This window comes from Chiroxiphia lanceolata, chromosome 9, assembly GCF_009829145.1.
Source record: "Chiroxiphia lanceolata isolate bChiLan1 chromosome 9, bChiLan1.pri, whole genome shotgun sequence".
NCBI lineage: Eukaryota > Metazoa > Chordata > Aves > Passeriformes > Pipridae > Chiroxiphia > Chiroxiphia lanceolata.
The window spans coordinates 5,731,244-5,758,020 of NC_045645.1; the positions used below are offsets into that span (position 1 = coordinate 5,731,244).

The window sequence follows — 26,777 nt, forward strand, 5'->3', positions numbered from 1 at the left end:
CTGGTAAGCACAAGGCTGAATGCACTTGGTGAAATGTTGCACATAAAGGTCAGCAAATTCCTACAGAGCATCCTGTGTCACTGGCTCCTGAGTGGACAGAATGGGGGATGCTTTGAGACTAGTGCTGCTTGGTTGCCATTTGTTTGAAATTATTTCCCCCTTAACCATGCTGATGGCTCTCCCTTGATTTGCTCATCCACCTTCCAGGAAAACCTTCAGGAGGGGAAGCAGAATTTTCCTGTGGATTGCCTTAATCAACATTAAAGATCAGCTTAGCTCCTTTGATGCTCCCTTTCCCAGTCAGAATATCTTTTTGAATTCTTGAGTTACCTCTTGCCTCACTGACCCCAGTTCCTCACCAAAAAGTCATTTTCTACAGCCCCTGTCATTTTTCAGAAGCCAGGGAGCCCACCTAAGCTGCCTGGTGTACTTTATCACCTGTGTCTGAAAAAACATGGCACACCCCAACCCTAACCCTTCCCAAAGGGGAGGCATTGGAATTTGGTGTTGAAATAATCATGTTCCACAGGCTGCCAAACAAGGGATATGCAGGCAACACAGGCAAAGCCAACACTACCTCAAAAGGACAGATCACAGAGTCTCTGATTTATGACTTTCTGCCTAGAAGCAACTGCCTCTTCCTCACTAACATGCAAAGAGCATCATGAAGGCCTTCCAAATTAGGTCTTCTGGGAATAACACACCTGAGGAAAGCTGAACTCTCATTGAAAGTTAGAGATCAGAGAGAAATAGGCACCTCTTAGACCACCAGCTCAATCTGACTTCTCATTTTTTAGTCAAAGAAAGATCTAAGGCCTGCCTCACCGAAACATCACTCTTGTACCACTGCTATAAGGTCTGTGGTGCTCTCTGCTACCTCTCTTGCCCAGGAGGAAGGAAAAACAGATCCTTTTAAAGCATACTTCAAACAAAAGCATTTGATGTGAATGTAGCAGATTTCCTTTGAAAGAAAGATGAGTACAAATAAAAGACCTGCCACCTGGTTTGGGATTCCTGCTCTGTTCAGGTTTCACTCAAGCCATGAGCTGCACGGGGCACTGGGGAGTGCTGCATCCCACCTTTCCAGCTAAACAACCTTCCCCACCCAAACCCCATCATAAACTCTCAGTCACAGACCTCCAAAGAAACAAAAAAATTGCTCTGCAAGAGGAAGTCTAAACTAGACTACACATGAGAGCAGAACAACTGGCTTAAGGCAATGCCTCCTCCCTGTGTGGGAATGTTTTTCTCAGTTCCCAGCGTTGTGCAGCTCTGGCAAAACCACTGCTACCCACTGCTTGCCTCCATCTGTGCCAGAGGTTATTGCCCTGCAGAAGGAAAAGCACGTCCAGATTTTAGATCTTTAGCCAAGTCTGACATCGTAGCTTCAAGTCCCGAACAGATGAGTTTGCAAGGATGTACCAGTGGGGAGCAAGGATGCTCTAATACAGGTAGTGTGTGGAGGCAGCTGCTGGCAGCTGAGAGCAGCACAAGGGGCAGATGTGGCCCTGAGCCCTCAACTGAAAGGCTTGTCAGAACCATCAGGCAAAGTTTAACTATTTAGTGCAAGTCCTGCTGGGTATCTCCAGCTTCACACCATTTCTCAAAATCCTTTGCACTGCACCCATCCAACAGCAGAAGTGTTCTCATGCAGGAGGAGGCTGCAAGCCCAGAGCACTTGCTCACCTAGACTGCACCTCCCTCTGCTGAAGGTGATGGCATGAACATCCCTGAACTGGAGTTTTCTTTTCTTTTTCACTCTCTCCTCCCATGGTCAGTTTTGAAAGGGGAAGGCAAATCTGGCTAGCAAGCCAGCTTCCTCCTCACTGGGGAGGACACATATATTGGATTCACTTTCCATGTTGGACTGTGGGGAGAGGGAAAGGAAAGGACTGACTATCTGGACCAACAGCTCACCCAAGAATACAGGAACACCAGCAGCTTCAGTCTTTGCTCCTTAACTTGTTCCCTGGGGCTACTTCTACCACCAATGAGAGGCAGCAGGCACAGAGCAGAGTCTGCAAAGGAGCACTTACCAATGCTTGAATAAACCCACGAGACACTGACATCCCTGGGCAAGCAGTCCCTTTTTCCCATTTCCATGCTAAAGGTGCTGCTGAGACTTCTGCAGTCTCAAAGGCTCCAGGCCTCCATCCAACAGTACTTTGCATCGTACCACTGCTCCTGGCCAAGTTTCAGGATTTTTGCTCCATGCAGAAATCAAAGGGAAGAACATGAAATGTAACAGTGCAGATAAGTTCCTGAACTCAGTTAGTTCATCTCTTTTGAAGGTAAAAGGATCACAGGTTCCCTTTCAACCCCCTCCATGTAGTCACAGCTTCATTTTACCATTGGAGACCAGAGACTGACAAACCAATAGAAGAGGGAGGTATGATTAGTCTTCAGAGACTTAAATTGTCTTAAATCCAACGTCACACAGAGAAATAATTCTCTCTTTTTCTGTGGAACCAAAAATTAAGAGGAAAAAACCCACACAAAACTGCCAAATGTGTTAAACACATAACTTAGAGCATTTTAATAAAAAAAGCAAAATACATTTCATAATTTTTCGACTGGCACAACGTATAAAAACTTTTAAATAACAACGTTAATATTAGTCACAAAATACAGCCTGTTGTATAAAAATAGCCATATGCACACTGATAAAAGATAATGTAAAACCACTCTGAATAGGCCATGCAAAGACATTCAGCTTTGACCTTTCAATTTCCAAGTGCTTGTTGCATCTGCTACTTTATTCCTTCTCATTCTGCTTGTGGGGGGGGTTTGTGCCGGCACCTGGGAGCCTCCTCCTCACCTCTCTGCACACAAAGCCCTGGCAAAGGGTTTCAGAAAGGGCTGGCAAGTTAAGGTGCATCATGTCGGGCATCTTAGTGGCCCAATTTTCACAGCTTATGTTTTAGAAAGTGCTCAACATCCACGTCCTTCTCCATGGACGCCTCCCCTTGGTCACTCAATATCTTCAGCTTTTCAGCCAGAACCCTTCCAAATTGTTCCTGACTTCCAGTGCACCACAGTCCTAAAACTGGGAGCACAAATCCAGACACCCAGCCTGAGAGCACTGCAGGAGGCAGAACGCAACGGCTGCAGCAACGTTTTTGTACAGATGTACCACTGCATTTGGCATTTCTAAATTATTCACACACCAAAATTCACTGAGTTCTGTCCATTCACGTTAGGAAGCCCAGGCAGGACACATAAAAGGTCACTGAGAAATACAAGTTTACAGAAAGGAAAGTATAACTTAGGATAGCCTTAATATAATAAAACCCCAAATGAATATTAAAAAACCCACCTAATAGTAAATGTAAACTGTTACATAAACAGTCTGTTATACCGTGGTTATCAGAATTAAGAATGTAACTGTTTGACGGGGACATAACGAACATCAAACCCCAGAAAATGAAAAAAGAGATTATATGGAGCACATTTTAGTTAAGAGCAAAGAGATGTCAGATAAAAACCCCACCCCTCCCAGTTTTCACTCCACATGCTGACAGACAATCTATCAACAACATAAAAAACTACCCGGCCTTCTTCATCTCTAGAAGCCTGAGCAATCCTTGCATCTTTACAGTATCATCCTCATTCAATTTAAGCCCAGTGAAGGTAATGCAGACAGAGATCCACCCGGTCACCACCTTCGTTTCCTGAGTCTACAGAAAGAGAGAGGGGCACTGTTGGTTGAAAACAGTCCCTGCTGCTGACAGGAACAGCAGCACCTTCAGGATGTGCCATCAAGGAGAGCAGCCATTGGCAGGGAGAGGGTTGATGCTCTGCTGGGCAAAGCATTTTATTTCCTGATGTTTTCAAGTTTGCATTTTAAAGTGTGCTCTTCTAAGAAGAAAATGAGGAAAACTTAGTGATTTATCACCTCAGATAATACAGCAGCAAACCCATCTTCTGCAGTTTAAAAAGATCAGTTAAATTATCTTAATGCACTAAATCTGACAGGCAAAAAACATTCCCATAAAAAGCTGTCCCCTTAAAGTTACAAGTCACATCACAAGAGCGAGCTTCTAATCAAAGTGTCGGGAGCGGAGAAGCTTTTACCGGTGCTGAAAATCCAAATAAGAACACAGACTGATCTTGCCATCTGCAGCAGGAGAGGAGTTTAGAAGGCTTTATGAGGAACTGGCTGGAAGTCACTGGTTTTGGTGGCGTGTGCCATCGCCCTGCGCTTGGCGAGGCGGGACTTGGAGGGAGGGGAGAGTTTCATGGAGCACACGGCGTGGGCAACGCCGTCCTGCTCCGCGCTGAGCTCGCTCTCGTGCTGAGACAGCTGGCGGTTCAGGGCTATGGCCTCTGCAGCAAAGAGGGTCAGGTCTTTTGTGCTGCTGTTCCTGCCAAGGGAAAAGGAGGAAGCAGTTACAACACAGAGCCAAGTCACTTCACCTGGTTACTCTCACACCAGAACAGCCGTTTCCCGGCAGGTTTGTTTCTCCTATGGAAACGTGGAACACAGCAGGCAAAATGACCACTTAATATTTGCATCTATCCTCACTGAGAGGAACAGCAACACGAAACAAACGCTCTGGGGTTTTGGCAACAGCCACAGTTCTAGTCCTCCTTCTGCCAAGGACTTCCAATGTAAACCCAGGAAGCCATCTGAGATGTTGTGGTTAATTTCTACGTGTTATCCAAGGATGGACTTATGGGGCAATACTGCTGTCGTTCTTCAGAGGACTGCAGGACCACTACAACTACACCTGTGGCTTGAGGAAATACATTTCTGATGGGAAGAACCACCTAGAATCACAAATGGCAGACATTGAAATAGAGATGTGTGACTGAGGCTCCCTGGCAAACAGAATCTGCCATCAAATCACTTCAAATGAGGCTTGTCCTGCTCACAGTTACATGGATACTGTGATTACCACCAAGCACAACGAAAGTCGGATCTGGGTCTGTTTATGATGGTTATTCACCCATCAGAAAGTCTCTTTGGATAACACACGCCTTTATGCCTTTTTCTCCCCCTCCTGGGCAGCAAATTGCCAAAACCATCATTATTTCCTGTCTAAGATTCACACTGCACTGCAGGAATCCCCTCTAATGCTTTCCCCACAAACAAGCAAGATTAGATCATAAAGAAAATTCCGAGCTTCAATATTTCTGATGTTCTGAACAAAATCACTGCTGCACATTTGGGAAGTTCCATTCTCAGTCAGGGATGTTAACCCCTGATTTGTCAACTCCTAGCCCTCATCCATTCTTTCAGTAATTATTCCTGACCAAGTTTACAGAAAATGAATCTCACCTTTGAAGAACTTGAGGGGTAGGTAATCCCCTTTCAGGAGCCTGCTAGAAGAAGCAGTTAAGAAAAGTTACTTACATATTAGAAAGCTTTCTCAGGAGAGTGACAAATCAGGTAACTCCCCCAAATCTTTAAAACTAACAGATATTGCACACAAATTAATTCACTGTGGGCTTACAAATCCCTGTTTGTTTAAAAAATATATTTCATAATCTGTCTCTCCTCACAAGATGATTTCACCGCTTGCAGGTATAAGACTACAGCTTTGAAGCCCTCCAGAGGGTCTAGTCCTTCTTTCCTGAACAGGAAACTGAAGGAAAAGAGGACACTGCTGTTCTTTTAAAACTGTATCTACCAGCATTCTGCATTTCTGTATTAAAGAGTAACACAATAATCTGTGTACTGCAGAGCTTGGTATTCACAAGAAATCCATTTAAAATGCACAAAGCAATAATTAAGAAAACCCAAACCAAACACTTAAAGGTTGACAGATTCAACCGAATATTTACCACACGGAGAGAATAAAGCCGCTGTGTATCATTTAATTAATCAAGATACAAGCACTAAAACACACAATGGATCTATTAGAAGTTCAGAGACAGAGAACAGCTTGTTTGTCACTTTGCAAGAAGAATAACACTTAATATAAGATAAAGGGGAATACGTACTCCTTGAACCCATGAATGTTGCAAAACTTGAGCAGCACTAAGTCGTTCTTTGGCGTCACAAACCAGCAGCTTTGAGATGAGATCTTTGGCCTCAGAGGATATATGCGACCAGTCCTTGTCAGGAAATTCATACTTGCCTTCCTGGATGCTCTCAAAAAGCTTGTTCTAGTGATAGAAAAATTTTTTTAATTGAAATACAATGTAACCAGAAGACTCCTCAGATGGAGGGTGCAAACTGAAACCATCCAGTCTCCTTATGGAGGCAATGGAGAGCGACAGGCAGCTCCACAATGATTCAGTGCATCCTAAGATGGACACAACACAATGTCTGCTGAAAACACCTCACCCCTCCTGATCCCCCTCATAAGAGGGCAACTGAAGTACTCAGGTTTTAGAAAGAATGAGTTCAGGCCCTGCACACTGACTCTCCTGGGGCTCAACCTTCATCTTAGGAATTCCCGTGACTACCATAAATCAAATCAAGGATTATAGAACACAGGAGGATTGCAGGGTGGGGGAGAGGATGAGGAGAAGCTCTGAGATCTCACAACAGGAGGAAAGAGAGGCAGTTGCCCGACTTTACTTTGGAAAATGACATTCCTCAGCTTCTGTATTACCACCCTCACTTCTCAGTGACAGATCATGCCCCACATAACTGCCTGGGTCACAGACACAGCTCTCCACTTGCTGCCATTATAGCAAGTCTTACACCCTAAGCTCACAGGCAAACTCTGCTCTCCCCACATGCCCAGGACATGCACATTTCACCTGGCAAACTCTGCAGACTTCTCCTCTGTCCCAGCCACAGTCTGTGCCGCAGTTGCCCACAAAAGGGGGGTAACCACTGAGCATGATGTACAGGATCACTCCCAGGCTCCACAGATCACACCGCTTATCATAGAACGTGGCCTCCTCCATGAACACTTCCACCACTTCAGGTGCCATGTACTCTGCAGACCCACACTAGGAAACCGAATTCAAGCAACTTCTCAAAGGCAGGGTCACATCAAAACAAGACTCAGGTTTATCATTCTCTCTTTATTCCAACTGGACTGTTCTAAAAGCAGAATCAGGCATCAGAGACTACTGAAGTTTACTGCTGCCTTTCACTTCTGGTCTGATTTTGTTAAGCCAAGTCCCAGCTGATGCATTCCTGCTAAGGAGTTGCCAAGAGCTTTGAAACATTTTGTGAGCATGGGAAAAAATTAACCCATTTCAGGGGTAAAGGAGTACAGAGACCTAACAGAAGGCAAAGGAGTTCCTACTGTTCTTTAGCAGCATCATTGGCTGTTCCATATGACTAGGATCCCCAAATACAAGGTCAAAATATTAATTTACATCTTTCAGGTTTTCAGATCTTCTCCATTAATTATCAGAATTTTCAGAAAGTAAACAACTGTATCACGGGTAGTGATTTCTGTAAGACTCCTGAACACTGTCAGATTTTTCTTTCCCAGTAATGGCAAAAGCACAGGACTGTAGTTTTTCAAACTAAAGTGTATTATAAAGGCACACACTGATTATAGAGCTTGCATTCCCCTTAGCTCAGGGGTCTTAGATACAGAACCCAAATATGGGGAAATGAACACAAAACTAGGGTTCAAACTCTGTCCATAAGCACACAAAAAGTGTGCATGGAAAGCTTCCTCATTTGATTGTGTAAGGGATGAGTAGGACAAACATGTCCCTTGTTGACCAACAGGAGAACTAATAAGGTGAGCTCCTGTGCTATGACTGGGAGAGCAAGACAGTATTTATCACACATACACACTCACATGAAATGAACTATCTACCACTGGGTGTAGTGGCAGTAAGCCCTTTGGAAGCTCTCCTCTGGAGGTAAGAAAAATTGGTTTATTGTAGAACAAAACCAAAAAAGCACAAAGCCACAGCAGGTCTCTCACCGGCGTTGTCAATTCGGGAGTAGTTATTGGAGTACATGCACTGTTCAGCTTCACCCCACTACCAAGATCAAAGTCACATATTTTTACTGGTGATATCTAAAAACAAAAGACAAAACAATAAGAGGTCAGGAAGACTGGGATTAATGCAATATATATGAATATCCCATGTAGAAAGTGGAAGATCCTAGGACAGAACACAAGTACCTAATGAAACCCACTCATTCCATTCACCTCCTCTGCCCACACTGCCAGCATCTGATCCTGCTGCATAATTTTTTTATTTGATTAGGCAAGTGTCAGTACACACCAGGGCACTTTGGGAACTGGTCACATAATGTGACCAGCTGCCCTGTAAATGTTGCTTGTCCATGTGGGCAGTGGCTCAGAACAGATGAGGTGATAGGCTGTAATTGCCATGACCCCTCTAAGGCCAGTTGGCTTTTTATCTCTCAGCCAGATGTTGACATTTTCACAGCTCAAAGAAGAATTTAGTCTCTTTTAAGCTTCAGTTCTGTTACATTTAGTTGACGTTCAATAATGAGTTTGAAAGTTTTCAAGAAGAGAAAAGACACAAGGACTTTTTTTGGAAACCAAGTTAAAAAAATAGAGCAGAAGGTGAAGAGACCAGAGCAGCACCTTTTCTGGAGATTCACACAGGATGTTTTCAGGCTTCAGGTCCCTGTGAGCAATACCTAAACAGAGAGTACAAATATATATCAGAAAGGATACTCTGCTGCTTTATTTCTCACAACTTCTCTTTATTAGAAGGTGGCCTGGGAAGTATTCTAGGTCTGAGCATGCTACACACACCTGCCCTCTTAAATATAATAATTTAATTGTATCTGTTAAAAGTCACTGTTGTATCCTGCTATACCTTTATCATCCTTAGCTGCACATGAGAGTCTGTCAAGGAAATAAGAACCTGCTAATACTGGAACTCCTTGGCTTAACCCAAATTAATTATGTTAATTAAAACCAGATTATTAAAGTGACTAACCTGTAGGAAAGTTTACTTGTTTACACAGTTTAATCAAAAGATTTTTGTGCCTTTTATATTAAAATCCTTCTTTCCAGATGGATCAACTGGTGGTTTGCTGAACTCCTAGCAGCACAGACAATATGTGAGACATTTTGCCCCACAAAAAAACCCCTGAGTTCCCAGATGAAAATAATCCCTTTGATGTACACACTCACTGCTGAAGCAGAAAAAAAATTAAAGGTTCAGTTGAAGATGAAGAAGAAAAGCTAAAAGCAAACAACCAAAGGGCCTCTTCACTCATCTGCTATCAGAATAGGCAAACCTAACAGGGAAGCACAAAGTTATCCGTGTAATTCACATGCAAAGGTGGTTCTGTGTTGTCAAAGCAGTTCTTCAAATGCCTAAACACACAATTTCTGGTAGTTCTCCATTTAACTGGAAGGTAGAAAATGAGAGGCAAAAAAATCAAATCAAATGAGCAACTTGGCTGTAATTTAACTGCACTCCAGCCTTGATTTAAAAAATTACACTCCAAGCACACCTCATACTACTTCAGAGTACGAGAAAGAAAATCCCATCAAACTCTAGGTAAGGGAGTTCTTAATGTCTTTTCTTCAGCACAGTCCATAAGACGTGCCTTCAAACATAACAGCACAGCCCTGATCTAAAGGAATCGGAGCGTTCCTAATGACGCAGCTCGCGTTGCTCCGGCACAATGAATCCATCAAGATGGCCTGTGCTGACATTTACAGCAACAAGGCTGACAGAACTCCCCAACAGTCGGCTTGGCTTGCCAGAAACATCTTTTTGTATCATTGTGCGAATTCAAATGTCCGATTATGTAACATTTTATTTCGCTGTCGCACGCAGCGCCGAGAAAACAACTGCCTTCAAACACTCCTCCAGCGGATTATTAGCAATAAAGCACACACGTCCCAAGTGGGTGTAAGGCAGCATTATCATCCAGCTGAGTTTTAAACTACCCCTGGCAAAAGAATTAGTTGTCCTCACTCAATTTTTTTTTTTTTTAAAGCATTTAGCTGTAGCACTTCACCATTAAGCTGTGCAATAAAACTGCTTTAATTTCCTGTTTACTTCAGTGTTCTGTGTGCTACTTACTAATTATTTTAATGTCACACGGAAGAACCATAACGAGAACAACAAAATGAAAGGGGATGTTGCTGAAGCCCATTCTGCAAGCCATGTCCCCTCTGCCCCACTTCACAGCAAACAACAAGAAAGCAGATTGCTGCTCTACAGCCATTGTAATGAATCACTCTCGTCTTGTTTGGGGAAAGGGGAATTAAAACTAAAACCTGAGAGAGAACTACAGAAAGGTATTAGTTGAGTCAATGTTAAACTGCCTTGAACAGGGTACCTGGACTTTCAGCTGTTAAGAAACCCTAACACATCAAATAAGAATTTCTCTATAGGTTCAGCCTAAGTTTGATGTTCCTTATCTGCCCCATATCTCAAAGTCAAAATCTGCTAAACAGAGGTATTCAAAGAGTACCTTCTCTGAAGGTTTAAAGTTGAGTTATCACATAGACAGGCTATGAAGATTACCAAAATCTTAGTCCAAACTAAGGTTGATTTCACATTCAAACTAACTTCTCCTAACAGTCACAACATGTGACAAGATCCGTATTTCTCAGGTTTAACACTTTATTCCCTATGCATTGCTACACTTTTCTTCTAAAAGGGTTCAGCCTGCTGAGGTACCAGTGCTGTGATTCCAACTTAGCACATAAGCAGCCCTGTGATGTACAAGCACAGACTGCAACTGAACATTCATGGAACTGGGGCCAGTATTAAATAACTTAGGCAGCAAATGCAGATCTGCTGAGATCTACCTGTCTAATCAGAATGGCAAAATACAGGAGGAGAAAAAATGTATCAAAACAAACAGTCAATAAACACAGCCTCCAACTACATGCCATTCTACTCAGAGGGAGTCACTGTGACATTAACTGAAGCTGCAAGGTCAAATAATCACGACACAGGAAAGGCTTCAAAGGGATCCATCACACCGAACACGAACATATACTCTGGGATGACCATAACACACAGGAATTTTGAAATGAAACAAAAGTACTCTCAAGTAGAAAAAGCAGGAGGAAAACACTTTAACATGAAAAAACCTTCTACAAACAGAATTGCTTTTAAATCTAAGCAAATTTCAAACGAAATGAGGACAGTTTCAAACAAGGACTATGGTTCACTGTAGGTCTCTCAATTTAACAGTGGGGGGTCTAAACGTGGAGACCAAAAGTTACTATAAACAAATGGGTCTTGTAACCAGCAGAAGTTCTGAATAAATACAACAAAGTATCTCTGTAGACCTGAAAGAGGAGGAAATTAAAAAGAACATTAGCTCCCTTTTGAATAACCTTTACATGGTGGCTTAGGTAACAAGAACAGGCAAACAGACTCAACCCCAATATTAATTCTCCCTGGATGCTGATTTAACTTTTCTTTTTGAAAAGCCTATACCATCCTAACACAGGCAATTACTTAAAATACCACATTATGAAAATAATATTATAGAGTAAAACAGCTTATGTCATCTGGCATTGCTGTAATGGCTAGCAAAGGTTGACTACTGACAGATAAATGTGCTTCATAACCCAGGTGTACAATACCAACTAGTAAGGATGGAGGCAGCCTCCTCTTACCTTTTGTATGAAGAAAATCCAGAGCAGAGGCAATGTCTCTCACCACTTTGCTGGCTTCTCGCTCGTTGAAGTGCTTCCTCTTCTGTATATGGGCCAGGATTGAACCTGTCAGAGCAACAGGTGAAAGGGAAAACCTCAGCATGAGCCCTGAACTAGTTCCAAGTATCACAAACCCATAACCTCATTTCTCATATTTTGTAACAGCCTTTCACAGCAGGCAACTTCTGAGGACCCAGCAGGGGAATGACTAAGAAGAAAAAGGTCCAACTGAGCAGCTTCAACACTTAAGTGTGCTAGAACACAATTTTGAAACAGTGTGGCTCTCTAGTGGAAGCACAGCATGAGAGGCAATCAGTTTTTACTGCCCCAGCACATGACTGGTCTGTTTTCCACACCCTGGGACAGTAAAGACTTGCCAACAGTCCTAGTAAAACTCAAACATCAGCTAAGGGGGTACATGAGCACTTCAGCAAAACCCAACCTACCCCAGGTCACGGGGGGCCATGCTCAGTCAAACTCTCCTCATTTTGTCACCATTGGAACCCTGCCCTGAAAGTCAAGCACACACATTTTGTGCCTCAACACCATCAAACTAAAAAGAGATTCAACCTTTAAATGCACATTAAATTTCCCACTGACATCAAGGCAAGGCTCACACACTGACTTAAAGGAAAATTTGCCCAAGGATATGAAATCTGACAAAGGACATCTCTAATTGGAACATAGTGAAGGGCTGGTAGCTTGCAGGTAGAGCCCCACTGGTGTCTCTTTAACAAAGAATAAAGGGAGGTTTGATTCCTTATCTGCCTTAAGTGAATTCATTCAATCTTCTCAAAAGATTAAAAATGTCTTTAAAAAACTGATTATGTGTAGTCCACAGAGATCCAAGACCCCTAAATAGCCTTACTACTGCCTTTCATTTTCTTACTGAGACAGGTATTTTGTAAAAGCAATCAGGCAGAGAAATTCAAGAAGTAACTGCCACTTATTATTAGCCCCAGTACATGAAACTTTTTCTCTCTCAGGTGATTTCATTTTTATTCTTGGGTTCTAGATGTGGAAGGAAATATTCCATTGGGTAATTCCTGTTCTTATAACATCAATGCTTCTGCCACTCCTCCACACCAAGGATTCAGAGAGGGAAAGGAAAGACAGTCAAAAAGAAGAGAGATGGACAAAAGACTCCTTCCTGACTGCTGTGTCAGATGGGTGGAGGAAGGTCCCTTTACATCTGGTTATTAGATTTCAAATATAAAAAGTTTCCCTTGCCAAAAAAACCCCACTTTCTTTTTTGCTGAAGATTTCTTAAAGTACAGACTTCAAAGGGTTTTTCTGGTACAGTTGTTCTTTGAACCTTTAGAAAGCAGTAACAGTTTTTCAATGTTTCCATCCCTGTGGAAAAGACCCCACACTTTGCAGGAAACAATCCTGAGCCACCTGAAGTGCTCATTTCACTCAGCAGGTTTATTTCAAATTACCTTTGTGAATAGACCTGATGTCCAAACTCTCTCAGATAAGAATTATATCAATATCAATGGAAACATATTCTACTGATTTTATATTCAGCCCACATAGAGAATTCTCACAAAGAAAGAATAGCAGGGCACTCCTGCCACAGTTGTTCCCACCTCTCCAGCATTCAGAGAAAGCATTATATAGCACCTCCCAAAACACATTTTAGAGGGGAAAAAAGGGGGGGAAACACTTTAAAGTCATGCAAGTTCAGTATAATCAGCTGGATTTTAACTCTTTCAATTATAAAACGCTGTCAGACAAAGATATTAAAGGGATTCTGCATATCATAGAGAACTGAACACAGATAAAAGTGGAGCAGAGCTCCTTCGGTTACCAAAGCTACAGGAAGGCAAAGTTGAAAATGAAAAGCCCAAATTATGCTCTAACACCGTAAGTAACACCAGTCTTACTCTTTTAAAAACAGTTCTCCATCTATGCAGAAAGAATTTGTACTTCTTGCACAGTTTGCTACTGAAAACTTTCTTGACCAGAGACAATAGATGATGTTCTCAGGACAGAACTGCACTCCTTTAGAAGCTCCGTTTTTCTTTGAAGGGTTGGCCATGCTTAACTCATGGCCTTGCACAGCCATGCAATTAGTGGGTACTGTAATTATACTCAATGCAGACAAATGTGAGAAAGCCCATGAAGTGCTTGATGCAGGTTTCTCATTCCCCAGGTGAGTGTTAAGTGCTGGAGCTCAGTGACCACTCTTGCTCAGGTGATGGGCCCTCAAACACCCACAAGCACAATTACAGCAACCCCAGGGAGGAGCAAGATGATTTTCCTAACAGTGCTCCATGAGTTTCAGCAAACAGAGTCAATTCTACATCCAGGGAAAATGCTACTGGAGTATATAAATGCTGTACAAGGATCATGCATAATACCTGACATACTGTGTGTCTCCCCTTGCCTGAAGGGTCTGTGACCTACTAACTATATTTCAAACCTTCCACTTTACCAGAGCTGACATTTCCATCACTTAACTACAGAAAGGGACTGCAAATGCATGACCAGAGCCATCAATATTCAAGAGTAACCACACTTTGAGCTTTGTATAATATTTCCTCTACTTCTTGTGTTCAAATTCTCAAGCATTTTAAAAAAAGCTCTCTACTTGCTACTCTAAAACACTGAGACAAACAGGACTAAAATGATTCAGTGAACAAAGGCACAGTACCTCCTCGCAGCTTCTCAAAGACAAGGTAGTATCTTGTGTCATCTTCAAAAAATTCTATTAACTCCAAAATGTTCCTTGAACAAAAAAGAAACAAAAAAAAAAAGGGAAATAGAAGAAACAAGCAGTGAGTGTACACACAGAAATAAAGAGTTTCAGCATGGATAATTAGGAAGTGCCAGAAGTAATCAAAAATAAAAGTTCTAGTTAAACAAGTTGCTTTGGTTGCCCATGGCATTAAAACCACATTTCCAACTCACATTGAAATTTAAGTGTGGGAAACAGGCCAAACACCAAAATCAGACAGGATTGTGAGATTCTGCTGCCGCTCAGTTGACAGGAAGATAATTGGTAATAGGTTGTATTTAATAATTTAAAACATTGCATTTGTGCCGAAGGCAGTAATAAAAAAAATAAAAATTAAATTGGCATTCTTTCTCTCTGGACACCACAAAGCAAAACACACAGGGCTCAAAGGAGACAGGCATCTGCCAACAAGTTATTAAATCCAGCACCTTAGTTGCCATTTTTAGACTAACTCCTGTTCAGCTCACGTAAAGTCTTTGCAGCACAAACATCCCATGTTTCCTTGAGAATGTCAAACGTGTAAGTCAGAATTTCCTACACTTAACAGTACATACAAAACCCAAATTCTGCATGTGTTTTACAGGAGTTTTACATCACTTATGTAGTGGATAACCATACGCTCTTAACCTCACAAGAGAACAGACATAATCTGCTCCTCCACAGCACAACGAAAAACCATGAGTTTGGTAAACAAGTTTGGTTTTAAATTATTTCTACATGTTATGTTAGAATTTGTTAAAAAACACTCAATTAAGCTCCACAATTGTAATACAGGTAACAGCTGTTGTATACATTCTAGATTAACAGTCACATCTAAAAGTAGCTTCAGAATTGGCTTAAACTCATCCCAGAGCTCTCAGAGCACGCTGCCAGTGCCTGCACAGTTTTACCCACTCCTCAGACACGAGTAGCAGCTTTAAAGTTGCTTCATCCCGTGGCTACATGAAGTCAGCACACATCAAAATGAGAGCCAAATTAGCTTTTGGCTGATCTAAGAGTTCCAGTGCAAAAGCAGAAAGGTTGACACAGAGAGAAGGATGAGCCACACATTAGGGAAAGGTACGGCCAGACCTCCTTTCAAAAGCAGCTGCTATCAGGTCAGCTTTTGCTGATGGTGAAATCGCAGGGGAGAGAGTCAAAATGTTAATTCCTCATTTGGACAAAAGCCATTAATCACTGAGAACATCCAGGCTACACTGACCTGGCTGCTAATTGAGTTATATAAATTTTAATCTGTAAATAGTTGCCCTAAATTCCACAGGTAAAAGAAGGGAAAATTCTTATTTTGAATAGGTCAAGTCTAAATTTCAATCGTTTTTAAGGAGACCACTGCAAAGGTTCTAACCACGCCACACATAAGAGGCTTAAAAATTTGAAAAAAATAATTAAGATACTTTAAATAAACAAAGACAAAACTACACTTACTTGTTACCCTGACACTGGTACAGCGTTTCTATTTCACGAAAAACCCGACTCCGACTATGCCCAGCATTTTTTTCAATGATCTGTGAAAAGAGTTAAGAACTCATATTTGAAAAATGACTGCAGGAACTATGCATGTAGCTCTGGAATTAGGTAACTGCTCCAAGGTTTGAATCTCAGGCATGCCCAACAGAGATAAACAGTGCACCTTTGTTTGTTTAATTTCTCAACTGGTGTTTATTTACAGAGCAGGGCAGAGTCAGCAGAGCTCTGGAAGGCATCCGAAGGACAAGAGAAATCAGGACAGGAAGAGAAGAAAGGAACTAAATTCACATGTTACACGGCCACTGACCAGTTACCACAAGCTTTTTCTTGCATCATTTTAACTCTGCAATGTGCAGAACAGGATATCCTTTTGAGTTCTAATAAAAATAGATTTGAGTCACATCAGGCACTGAACAGCCAAAAAAGAAGAGATTTGTCGTTATTAGCATTTAAGCAAAACGTACCAAATTCGCTACAAAATGAGAGTTTGGTTCATAGTGCAAACTTTATGGAGACCCAATAATAGAGCTAAATGTATTAAAGAAAACATACATTCAATCTCAGAGTCCTTCAGAAGTCACCTTCTCCTTCACACAGTCCTCAGGCTGAAAGGGGACAAGAACAAGGGCTTTCCACAGAGGCCAAGACTGAATAATTGCTACGTAAACTGAAAGCTCATGACATTACCACAAGTATCACCACCATCTGCATCCAGTATCAGTGTCTTATTTTTACACCCTGACTTCTCTGGTGCAGAACAGGCAACCATTCACTGATACTTCATGGGACTTGGTATCTGACCACATCAAATTCAGAATGCAGTGGTTTGTTTACCTCAGACTTGCAACTTCAACAATTTTACGAAGTACAGACAAAATTATAGCATCTATAGAACTATACTTTTAAAGGCAATTAAAATTTTGTGCCTATGGCTTTTGAATAATATGGAACATAAAGCTTCCCTATTGCTATTATTTGTGTTTGTAATTAAATGGGGGACTCAGGATAACCACAAATCTGTAAGTGAGCCCCAACACTTAACATAATGATGTTACAGAAGACTCACCTCTATCTAAAATTAAGAGGCAGCTTCACATGAAGTAGTGGCAGTAACTGATGCTCTCTAAACTCAGAGCAGCACCTAAAAGCTTGCATTGTTTGGTAGGCCATGCTGTACAATGACTCACTCTCTTCTTTCATAAGAAGAGATAAAGGTAGGACTAAAACCAAAGGAAAAAGGAAAGTTTGCCCTGAGATCACACATCACACAGTGATTTACTGTTTGTGACTTCTGTCTGCAGCTGTACAACAGTTCACTCTGGAGGCACAACACTTAAGATGACAGGTTATCTCAACAGTTATAAGAACAGGCTCATTTTGAGCATTAAAAATTTCCTAAAAGGTTTTGCTATTACCCACTCTCTTACAGGTTTTCACTGAGATACGAGGAGGGAGAAGACATGTTACAGACAGAAGTGATGCTGCTTTTACTCTATACTTACTTTCACTGCATATTCCTTCCCAGTTTGGAGGCTGACAGCACCCTGAACTTTAGCATATGCTCCCTCACCAAGCAGCTCAGCAGTCAGCTTGTACAAGTCTGCCAAAGAAAGCCAGCAGAAAGGACACATTTCAGGGAACAATGTCAAGACAAGCTATTTACCTGATAACCATCCCTCAGATTTATGCAGTATTAAAGTAGGTATGCCAGTCCTAACTATGCTTAATTTTTCACTTCTCTCTTTCAAATTCCAGAAAAATTACAATTAAACTTCATTCCAGCATCAAAACTGCAAGTCTGTTCATACAAGAAATGTTTAATATCTCAGCAATTGCTAGGACCTCAGCCAACTTCCCTGTCTTTATGTAAAACTTGGAAACAATTTTTTTCATGTGGAAAACATTTCATTCCTTGAATGCCTGTCATACAAAATCTATTTGCAGAGATAGTGTTTAAAGTACAACTTAAATTTGGACATTTAAACCTAGAAGAATTTAAGATTTAAACCTAGAGGGCTGCTGCCAGCTTTATTTGCAATGTACCTGACAATGCTACTTGCCCAGCAAGAAGTTTTATACTGATCAGTTTTGTCTACCTGAACTATATTTTACTTACAATGCATCACATTATTTGTGCTCCCAACAATTCAATCATTTTGACATCAGCACTGTTCCTACCCATAAAACCCCATGCAAACAAGCAAAAGAACCCCAACTAAGAAAACCACCCAAACCCACATCAAAACAGATTTCACCACTAAGAGGGGGGAAAAAAAAAAAAAAGAGACTGAAAGCCAGAACATGGGGGATAAGGAGAAACAGAAGTGTCAGCTCATAATGTTTGCCAAAAAGCAATGTTTAGCTAACAAAACTGAGGAAAAATAGCAAAGGCGAAGCAGACCACTACAGTTCAAAGCTTATAAATTGCCACCAACCTTCAAACTTCCCAGGGACGTGATCTGTGGCTCTGGTTCTTTTTTTCTTTCTCCTTTTCCCACTGTCTGCTATGGGGACAGGCTGACTGCTGACCATCTCTGGCAGAACACAGAGGTGACTTTAACAATCTATTACTTTAGGAGAAAAAGCACATGCTCTTGTGTGTTTATTTTCTTATCTATCCAAAAGTTTCTCTGCTTGTCTTCATCACAGGCTGACACCTCCCCTCTAAATATCAGAGGGAACCTAAAAAGACAATTTGGGTGCTAATTAATAGTTCTGGGGAGTTTTGATGAACTAATGTAAAAACAGGAGGAAACAACAATGCATCTATACTGAAACCTCCTCTCCCAGCACAGTAAGGCAAAACAGAGGAATAATCTCATCAACAACCACCACGAGCTACCCACAACAGAACACATGCCCTGATACCAGACAGGATTTGCAGCCCTCCCAAGGGCACTGGTCTCTGAGTTATTTTACGCTTTCACAAATACATTTTTTTCTAATCAGCTTAAGAAAACGAGCCTTCAAAACAGCAGGAAGGTGTGGGGAGGCTTCAAACCACACAGAGAAAACACAACCACAGGAGTTAACAGGTCAGAGGAGCAATCTAGGTCAGCTCATGCTGCCAAAGGGCCAGAAAGAAAACTATTTCTCACAGAACTATAATGTGCATTTCTAAACCACAGATCAGTGGATAATTTACTCTCCAAAGCAAGCAGTGTTTATGGCATCTAGATATTTTTTTTCCCCTACATTACTAGCTGCAGATATTACAAGAGCTGAGTCAGAGGTAACAATTCACTGATGGAAGATAATAAAGCAAAAAAAACAAACAAACACCCTCTTATTGTTATTGAAGGGCTAAATAAAAACATTGCCATACCCTTTGTAAAGTTAACCAATCTCCAGAAAGGTTAAATGATTCCACACTACTCTCACATGAGCACTTCACCACACCAGTCACATCCTGCCAAGTTGGTCCTAACAGTTTAAAATCTCAGCTCTAAATCTTCAAGGCAGCAGCAAAGTGCTGCTAAGACATTTCACAGCCAGGAGGATTTCTGAGTGAATTCAGTATTAAAGATCTCATACTACAGAAAAAACTAAATCTGTAGAAGCAGTGTAATTACGAGAACACTGGTAATGAAAGAAGAGCAAGTCCTAAAAACAAGAATGACAAAAACACTTCTGTCAATTCTCTTTTAAGAGACTGTGAACAGCAGGTTTTCTGCCTTTCACTGTTCCTAAAGTGCTCTAAGTAAAACACAGGAGAAGCTTCATGGCAGAAAACATTACACAACAATCTACCAATCCATGAAATACTTCTTCTTTACTCCATTGCATTTTTCTTGTCAATATCTGTCAGTAACAGCTACTGGGAGTGTCACTTGGAACTCGCATGCCTGAAAATTTAAGACAAACGTATTTTGAAAGTCCTTTCCCCTTGACAATAGTAAACCCTCATTTTCAAGTCTTAGGCAGAATGTGTTCAGAAATCATCATGATGGATGTCATATGTGACTTCCTAAATACAGTAATATAAAAGCACGTTTTACCAACTTCTGAAGAAATAGCTTCTTTTTAACTCAAACTGACACACATACAGTTTCAAATTTTAACACAAAAAGAAGGCTAGCATTACAGAGCTCTCCTCTTTTTCAGTTCAGCCTGCTTTAGAAGTTATTCAGAACTGGGATTGAAATGACACATGAAGCTGCTCAGAGAGAGGGCTGCTCTGCTTGAAGGAGCTGATGGATTTCCACAAGGTGTCAAACAAGTCATTTTAATGACCTGACTTTCTCCAAGTCACACCTTGACAGGTTCTATTCTATTTCAAGTATCACGGTTTCAGAGCTTGTAACAGACTAAAAATTAGCAAAAAACCAGCATGTGAATCCTGTGTCTTAGAACAGCTGTCATATTTTTTCACAACTGACTCCTGCATTCTGCCAGTTGGCTATGATACTTACAGTCAGCTGTATAATAGCTCACTACATTATTTCAATTCTCTTCAGTCTGACTCAATTCCTAAATTACAGAGAACTGCTTCCCTGAAACCAGGAAGTTCACTACTCTTGTATACAGAAACCAAATTACTGAAAAGTTAATGGTTTTAACCTACAGTCTTGGCCAAATTTGCTATCTGACTAAAGCATGAAATGTTTGCTGCATTACATTCTTATTGTTCTGGTCTGCTACTTCACATCATTGTGTAGTTCACTTCTGTCAACACAGCTTTTCCTTTAAAGGTATCACAGCTTCCCTCTCATTACTCATTTTATTATAATGAACCAGTACTTAAGCAACAGCTGGTAGCACAAGAAAATGTCCTCAGCACAGCCAAACGCTTTAGAGAGTTTTCAAGCTTTCAAAGAAATGCCTTTTTTTTTCCTGTGACTGTATAACCAAAGAGTTTCTGGTGACAAGGATGCTGTGGGCTCTGAAGCAGCTCACCCTGCCACACAGAGAGCTCAGAGACTGCATGAACTGCTCTGGTGGGAAACGGCCCATGGGCACGAGAGGTCCAAGATGAATGTCCAACTGTTGTCACTTTACAAGCACTGAACACCTGCTTCCACCAAAACCAACTTGCCCACCCACTTTACAATCCACTGTGGATGAGTTGCAGGGAGGTAGGAGAAGAACACTGCTTGGTGTTCAGAACAAACTACCAAAATCTTTGATAAAAAAGCATTTCTTACATCCCTCTTGACCATAACCATCAGACTGTTCTCCAAGAACTACTGGCTGACTTGCAGTCTGACAAGAGCTGAAGAAAAAGGGAACTGTTCAAATGCTGATCTGTTCTTCTCCAGTCAGTTTAGGATTATTGCTCACAGTGTAATGCAACCCAGTAAAATCCACACTGTAAGCAAAAAGGGAACAAGTTTCTGTCTTAGCTGCAGTTTTGTTGAAGGCCTGAATTTTATTATCATCATTGTAATTCACTGTTGAGGCAATATTTAACATACACATTATTCAGAGCCTGTGTGGGAAGGCAGTTACTGCCTTTCCCTTTTCCTGGAAAGAAGACCTGCAAACAAAGCCAAGAGAAGAAGAAAAGGAACAATTACCACACGTTTCCCTTCATCCAGCCCTCAAATCATCTTTCATCTTGCTTCCTAACACTCCAGATACACACATGCCAAAATCCACTACCCAGATGTAACTCCCCTCTCACTCTAACCTGCTTCCCAAAGGAAGCAAAAGTACATTTGGAAAACAAGCACACATGTACAGGAAGCACTTGGAGAACACAGTACAGGTGCCTCTTTCTATTAAGATGATACCTTGCTTGTGTGTCTGAATTCAGTGGAAGAAAGCAGTTTAAGCAGAGTCTGGGTATTACCACCTGCTTCAAAATTTAGTCTTGCATGAGCCAGGTCGTTCTGCACCTGAAAAGAAACACAACCACACATTCAGAAATCACATAAACATCATTATATATGCTCAGGTCTCAAGACATAGCAAGGACCTGTTGTGCTGGGCTTCACATGAGCACACAGCAGGGGCACACCCCTGCATTAAAGACCTTACAACTTTAAAGTATAGTGTTATTTCCAGCACTCCCCTAATTTCAACTATCTTGCAAAAGCAGTGAAGGGATTTACTGTGTTCACTAGTTCCTGTTGTTATACCATTGGAGAACCACAACGAGTTTAGGTATAAGTTACAGAATTACTCTTAATGGACAAGAATTATCATACCCCTAACCCAGACCAACACTCTGCCAAGGCAGAGCACCATGACTGCAGCCATAAAGGCATCAAGTGAAAGCATATCTTGAAATTGGTCTTAAAGGCATCCAAACAGGGTCCAACAGACTAGGAGCACGAGAAAGTATCTTCCACAGCTGAAATCAAACCCTTTGATTCCATACACATGACCCTCACATTTCAAATGTAAAAATACCTGCTCAGAACTCAAAAAAGTTTAAAGCTTCAGACATCCAGAGTTTTGGACAAAGAAGTAAAATGGAAATAGACTTCAGTCTAATTTTCCTCCCAACTCAGTGTTTCACATTGTTCTTGGACCCTCCCTTCTCCACCAACACTTTGATTTCTGTAGATGTGGCTCATAATGAAACAGAACTCACTCAGCAGGTGCTCCTACTACAAAAACTGGCCAGTTGCAGGAAGCTCAGAACAACCTAAGCTACCTTTACTAAGTAACTACATAGTGATTGTGCTTGTAAAAGTTACACATCAAGAGAGATACAATTTGAAGAGGGAGAATTCCCAATTCTTTATGACAAATCAGATGTGTGTCAAATCAAGAGACAGATTATTTTATACTCATTGTGTATTGCATTGAGTATATTGATTTCAAATGTAAGAAGTGAGTACCCTTACTTCACCTTTGCACTACTTTGCCACAATTTACCCTTAGCCATCAGAGTCACCTTGTCATCCCACCTAAATTAAAACTTTTAGTTTCATTTAATCTGGATTCTCCATGAACAGAGAGGAACTTAAAACCATTCCAACATTTTCTCAATAATATACAGGAGCATCAACATTTTAAAATGATCACCTGAAATTCTTCTCCATGATTACTACCAGGGAAGCAGGGAGAACATTAACAGAGAGGAGAGCACACAGCACTCCCTTCCCTCTCCTGTAGGAGAAAACAGCATATTTTAACACACATGCTGTGCACGTGAGATCTTCTCCTGAAGCCTGCCTATATTTCCCCAGGCACACATGCCTCTCTTTAAAATCATTAGCTATCATTCAGAAAGAGCTGTTATCATCCCCACTTAAAGGCAAGGGCAAACAACAGAAGTGTCCTGACCCAGCTATGAGTTGACAAGTAAGGGTAACAAGTTAGAACTGAAGGTGGCTTAAAACCACCCTGTGATCTTTTTAATTTCTTGTTCAAGGACAACACGCCTCCGAGACAGCCACATGGATGAGAGGATATAACAGGGTGTATTTCACAGAGCTATCAAACAAATGAGTGGTGAGCCTTGTCAGGAACAACATGGAATAACAACTGATTATTGCACGAAAAACCATCTTCCCTCCTTCCACAGCCAGTAGAGTGAAACAGAATATTTAATGCTACTGACCACTGGCAGACAGTTCATAGTCAAGAGTTTCCAGCACAGTGCAGCAGGAACTTGGCAGCAAAATTATTTTAAACTCCATCACACATGGAGAAAACTTCTTGCAATAGTAGTTTGACTGAAGTACTTAAACCTTCACCAACTCCTAGAGCACTTTTAAATTCAGGAGATACACAGTTTAAGTTCTGAGGGCCACTTACTAAACAGCAAGCTGCTTACTCTCTTCTATGTCTGACAACAATAACTCTCAGAAGACTGTCTCTCAATTAGCTCCTCTAACCCCACACAGCTTCCTTGCTGGTCTAAACCAAAGAGAAAAACTTCTCAGAAGACAACTTTTAATTTCATACAGATGCAAGATAAGCATTTCCTGCTCTTGCTCCACACCCCATAAACGATCCCTCAGATAATCACATTTGTCAGTGGGAAAAAAGCTACACAAGATACACCCATATTAGCAAGCAGCCTTGTTTTGAGAAGTTAATCTAACTAAAAGTGTTTGTGAAGTTTAAAGCAAGACTGATTTTTCTTTGTTTTCCCTTCCTCTGTACTTTCAACTCTAAAATTAATAGTCATTAAACTCCACTGCATTGCCACATTTGATGTCACATAAAATTCATACCAGTGTTTTAAAAACATTTGTTACCAGGAAGGTACTGAAAGGTGAGAGAAAATTCCTCACAGCTGTAAACACCTTTTTGAAAGCATTAGGGACTACAGATAGAGCATTCATACTGTGAAATAACATCACAGAATCATTTTGGCTGGAAAAGACCTTTAAGATCACCGTCAAGAAACTTCCAAGTGTCCAAGGCACCCAAATCAATTACCTGGGAGGCTGCCAGTACCAAAACCAAATACCTTTAGCAACAGAAGAGGTTCAGCTCTGCAAGTGTGTTTTGCCTTGCTTCCATCCAGCACCTGGAAGGCATGAAGAGGAGCTCTGTTTCGGGTAGGAAAACAACAACAACAACAAAAAAGTTATCAGAATATACACCAATCTTTCTGAGCTCATTAAGAGACATAAAATTGCGTATGGTAAGGAGGCTTAAAAAAATCACAACAAACAACCTCAGTGGCTTATTTGTAAGCAAACCTGACACCTCACAAACAAGTGCCGGCGGTGGCGGGGTTTTGGCTGTCGCGGGCACCGCTGATGCCAGCAGGGCTGTCCCCAGGGCTGTCCCAGCAGGGCTGTCCCAGCAGGGCTGTCCCTCCTGCCTCAGAAGGTCACCCCGGCCAGGCCACCACACACCGCAAACTGCACCCCACGCAGACTTTCCGTGCTCCCCGGGGGCTCACGCGTCTCACTGTTTTATCACAGAATGAAAAACACACGAAGTAAGAGACTTCCCGGGGCGGTCACATCCAGGAGCGCGTCCATTCACCTCTGCCCGCTCTTCTCCCTCTCCAGCGCAGAGCAGCCGCCGCAGGAGCGCACAGACTCACCGCTCTTTATTAAAAAACGCACCGTGTGCGAAACGCCGCAGTTCAAACCTTCGGGGAATAACTAAATAACCCTCGGGGAGAGCCCTCAGACCCGAAGCCGCCGGCCGGGGGGGTGCTGAGGTATTTCACCGCCCTCCAGCCGCCCCTACACCGGCACTGCCCCGGCAGCCTGGCGCTGACCCCCCCGCACGGCCGGGCGAGCCCGGCGGCTCCTGCGGGCACAGAGCGCTCCCCCTCCTCCCACCCCTGCCCTGCCCTGCCCTGCCCTGCCCTGCCCTCACCTCCGCGGCGGCCGCCGGGTCCCTCAGCGGGGGGGGCGCCGCTCGCCCCCGCCCGGAGCGCGCGTGTGCTCGCGCGGGGAGCGGCGGGAACGCGCGTGCGCGCGGCACCGCCCCCCTCTACCCTCCCCGCCCCGCTCGCCCCGGGAGCGCGGCCGGCGGCCGGCGCGCGGCTCGCTCTGCGCATGCGCGAGGGGCGGGGCAGCGCCTCCTCTGAGGGGGCGTTGGTGGGCGGGGCACCGGGGGTGTTGTGGGCGGGGCACCGGGGGTGTTGGTGGGCGGGGCACCGAGGGTGTTGGTGGGCGGGGCACCGGGGGCGGGGCGGGTCCGGCAGGTTGGGGTCTCCTCGTTCTTGGAATCGTAGCATCGGTTTGGTTGGAAAAGCCCTCTTGGGGTCATCGAGTCCAGCCTACGACCGACGGCACCGTGCCAACCAGTCCAGTCTCTCCTGGACTCCACCCCGTCCCTGGCCAGCCCGTTCTGGTGTCTTTGCAGAGAGGGTAATCAGCCATTGGAATGGGCTGCCCAGGGAAGTGGTGGATTCTCCGTTCCTGGAGGTTTTTAAGATGAGGCTGGACGTGGCACTTAGTGCCATGGTCTAGCAACTGTGGTGGTAGTGGATCACGGGTTGGACTTGATGATCTCAGAGGTCCTTTCCAACCCAGCTGATTCTATGATTCTATGATTCTAATCAGCCCTTCTGTGAAGAAGTTCCTCCTGATTTTCAACCTACACCTGCCCCGGGGCAGCCTAAGACTATGTCCCTTTGTCCTGCCACTGGTTGCTTGGAGAAGAGACCAACCCTCACCTGGCTGCAACCTCCTTTCAGGGAGTTGTAGAGAGAAATATGGTCTCCCCTGGCCCAAACAGCTACATAAGAGGGGCAGCAGTGTAAAAGCAGCGTGGTAAAGACAAACATTCTACTAGAACGCTTTAAAAAATATTTTTAAATAATTACTACTGAATCAGGCTTTTAATTTTGCCAGGTTTATCCCTTTTCAGGTTGGTTTTATTGCCTGCCAATATATCTGTCTGGAAAAAACATCAGGTTCTCTTCCCCACAAGACACCTGCTCTGCACACGAGCTCCAAGAGAAAAAGGGCTCACTAATAGCAGAAACCTTGCTTTGGAGTTTGCAGATGAGCCCTTCTTTCAGTTTTACAAAGAGAAGCTCTGATCCACTTCTCAGGTGTTAAAAAGGCTCAAGAAGAGGCAGTTGTCAGTAGTATTTCCCACCATAAAGCTGAGCAGGAAGGTGGATTCATTTGTGCAGAAGATGGCAAGAAATAGCTCTTTTCCATATCAACTCAGATTGACATTTTATAAGGTTATTCTCAGTTTGGGTGGCATTTCAGTTCTCTGATCATTTTAGTAGAATAAATGAAAATATGTAAACTTGGTAAATTTATACTTTGTATTAAAAAGAAAAAAAGAGCAGATCAAAATCAAGTCCAAGAAGAACTCCTGTGAGAGACTACTCCCTACCTTGTTTGTGATACAGTATCTTTTCCATAAGGATTTTGAACATCCATGGAGATACTGGCTTTGCTGGGAAGGGGGACATGTTGATGCCTAGAGACTTCAAGCATTGCTACACTGTGTGGCAATGTGGGAAACTTTGAAACAAAACCTGAATATGGCTGTAAAAAAATCAAAGTAAATTGCGAGTTACCAAGTTGCCAAGACTTCCAAAGTCATATATAGATGCTCTAACTCATTTTAGTTTGCGTTTGTGAAGATCTGTGAATTTACACACAGTGTTAACCCATTTCAACTGGGAGATGGGAACT

At 42.5% G+C, this 26,777-nt stretch overlaps 1 protein-coding gene across 5 annotated transcripts; it reads right to left on the bottom strand.

Moving 5' to 3' along the window:
- Positions 1-2,508: 2,508 nt before the first annotated feature.
- On the bottom strand, positions 2,509-25,043 carry MKNK1 (MAPK interacting serine/threonine kinase 1). Of its 5 annotated transcripts, XM_032696918.1 has the most exons (15): positions 24,991-25,042; positions 24,122-24,203; positions 21,483-21,587; positions 21,165-21,226; positions 18,186-18,284; positions 17,253-17,350; positions 15,709-15,788; positions 14,200-14,273; positions 11,505-11,609; positions 8,487-8,542; positions 7,851-7,946; positions 6,715-6,909; positions 5,947-6,111; positions 5,282-5,325; positions 2,509-4,364 (listed from the first exon to the last, which is right to left on the bottom strand). In XM_032696918.1, the coding sequence occupies exons 5-15, from the start codon at positions 18,280-18,282 to the stop codon at positions 4,136-4,138; spliced, it is 1,239 nt and encodes a 412-aa protein (XP_032552809.1). In that variant the 5' UTR covers positions 18,283-18,284; positions 21,165-21,226; positions 21,483-21,587; positions 24,122-24,203; positions 24,991-25,042; the 3' UTR covers positions 2,509-4,135. The 5 variants fall into 5 exon arrangements, with proteins under 5 accessions (XP_032552809.1, XP_032552810.1, XP_032552806.1 ...); XM_032696919.1 differs by lacking the exon at positions 21,165-21,226 and having other exon boundaries at positions 5,282-5,322; positions 24,991-25,043; XM_032696915.1 differs by lacking the exon at positions 21,165-21,226.
- Between the last annotated feature and the right edge of the window lie 1,734 nt (positions 25,044-26,777).

Excerpts from the sequence above, each read along its gene's own strand:
- MKNK1 (XM_032696915.1), bottom strand. The coding sequence starts at position 18,282 with ATGGTCAGCAGTCAGCCTGTCCCCATAGCAGACAGTGGGAAAAGGAGA. Across the intron at positions 14,274-15,708 it reads TACCAGTGTCAGGGTAACAA|GAACATTTTGGAGTTAATAG; the intron begins GTAAGTGTAGTT and ends TTTTTGTTCAAG. Across the intron at positions 4,365-5,281 it reads ACCCCTCAAGTTCTTCAAAG|GAACAGCAGCACAAAAGACC; the intron begins GTGAGATTCATT and ends TTCCCTTGGCAG.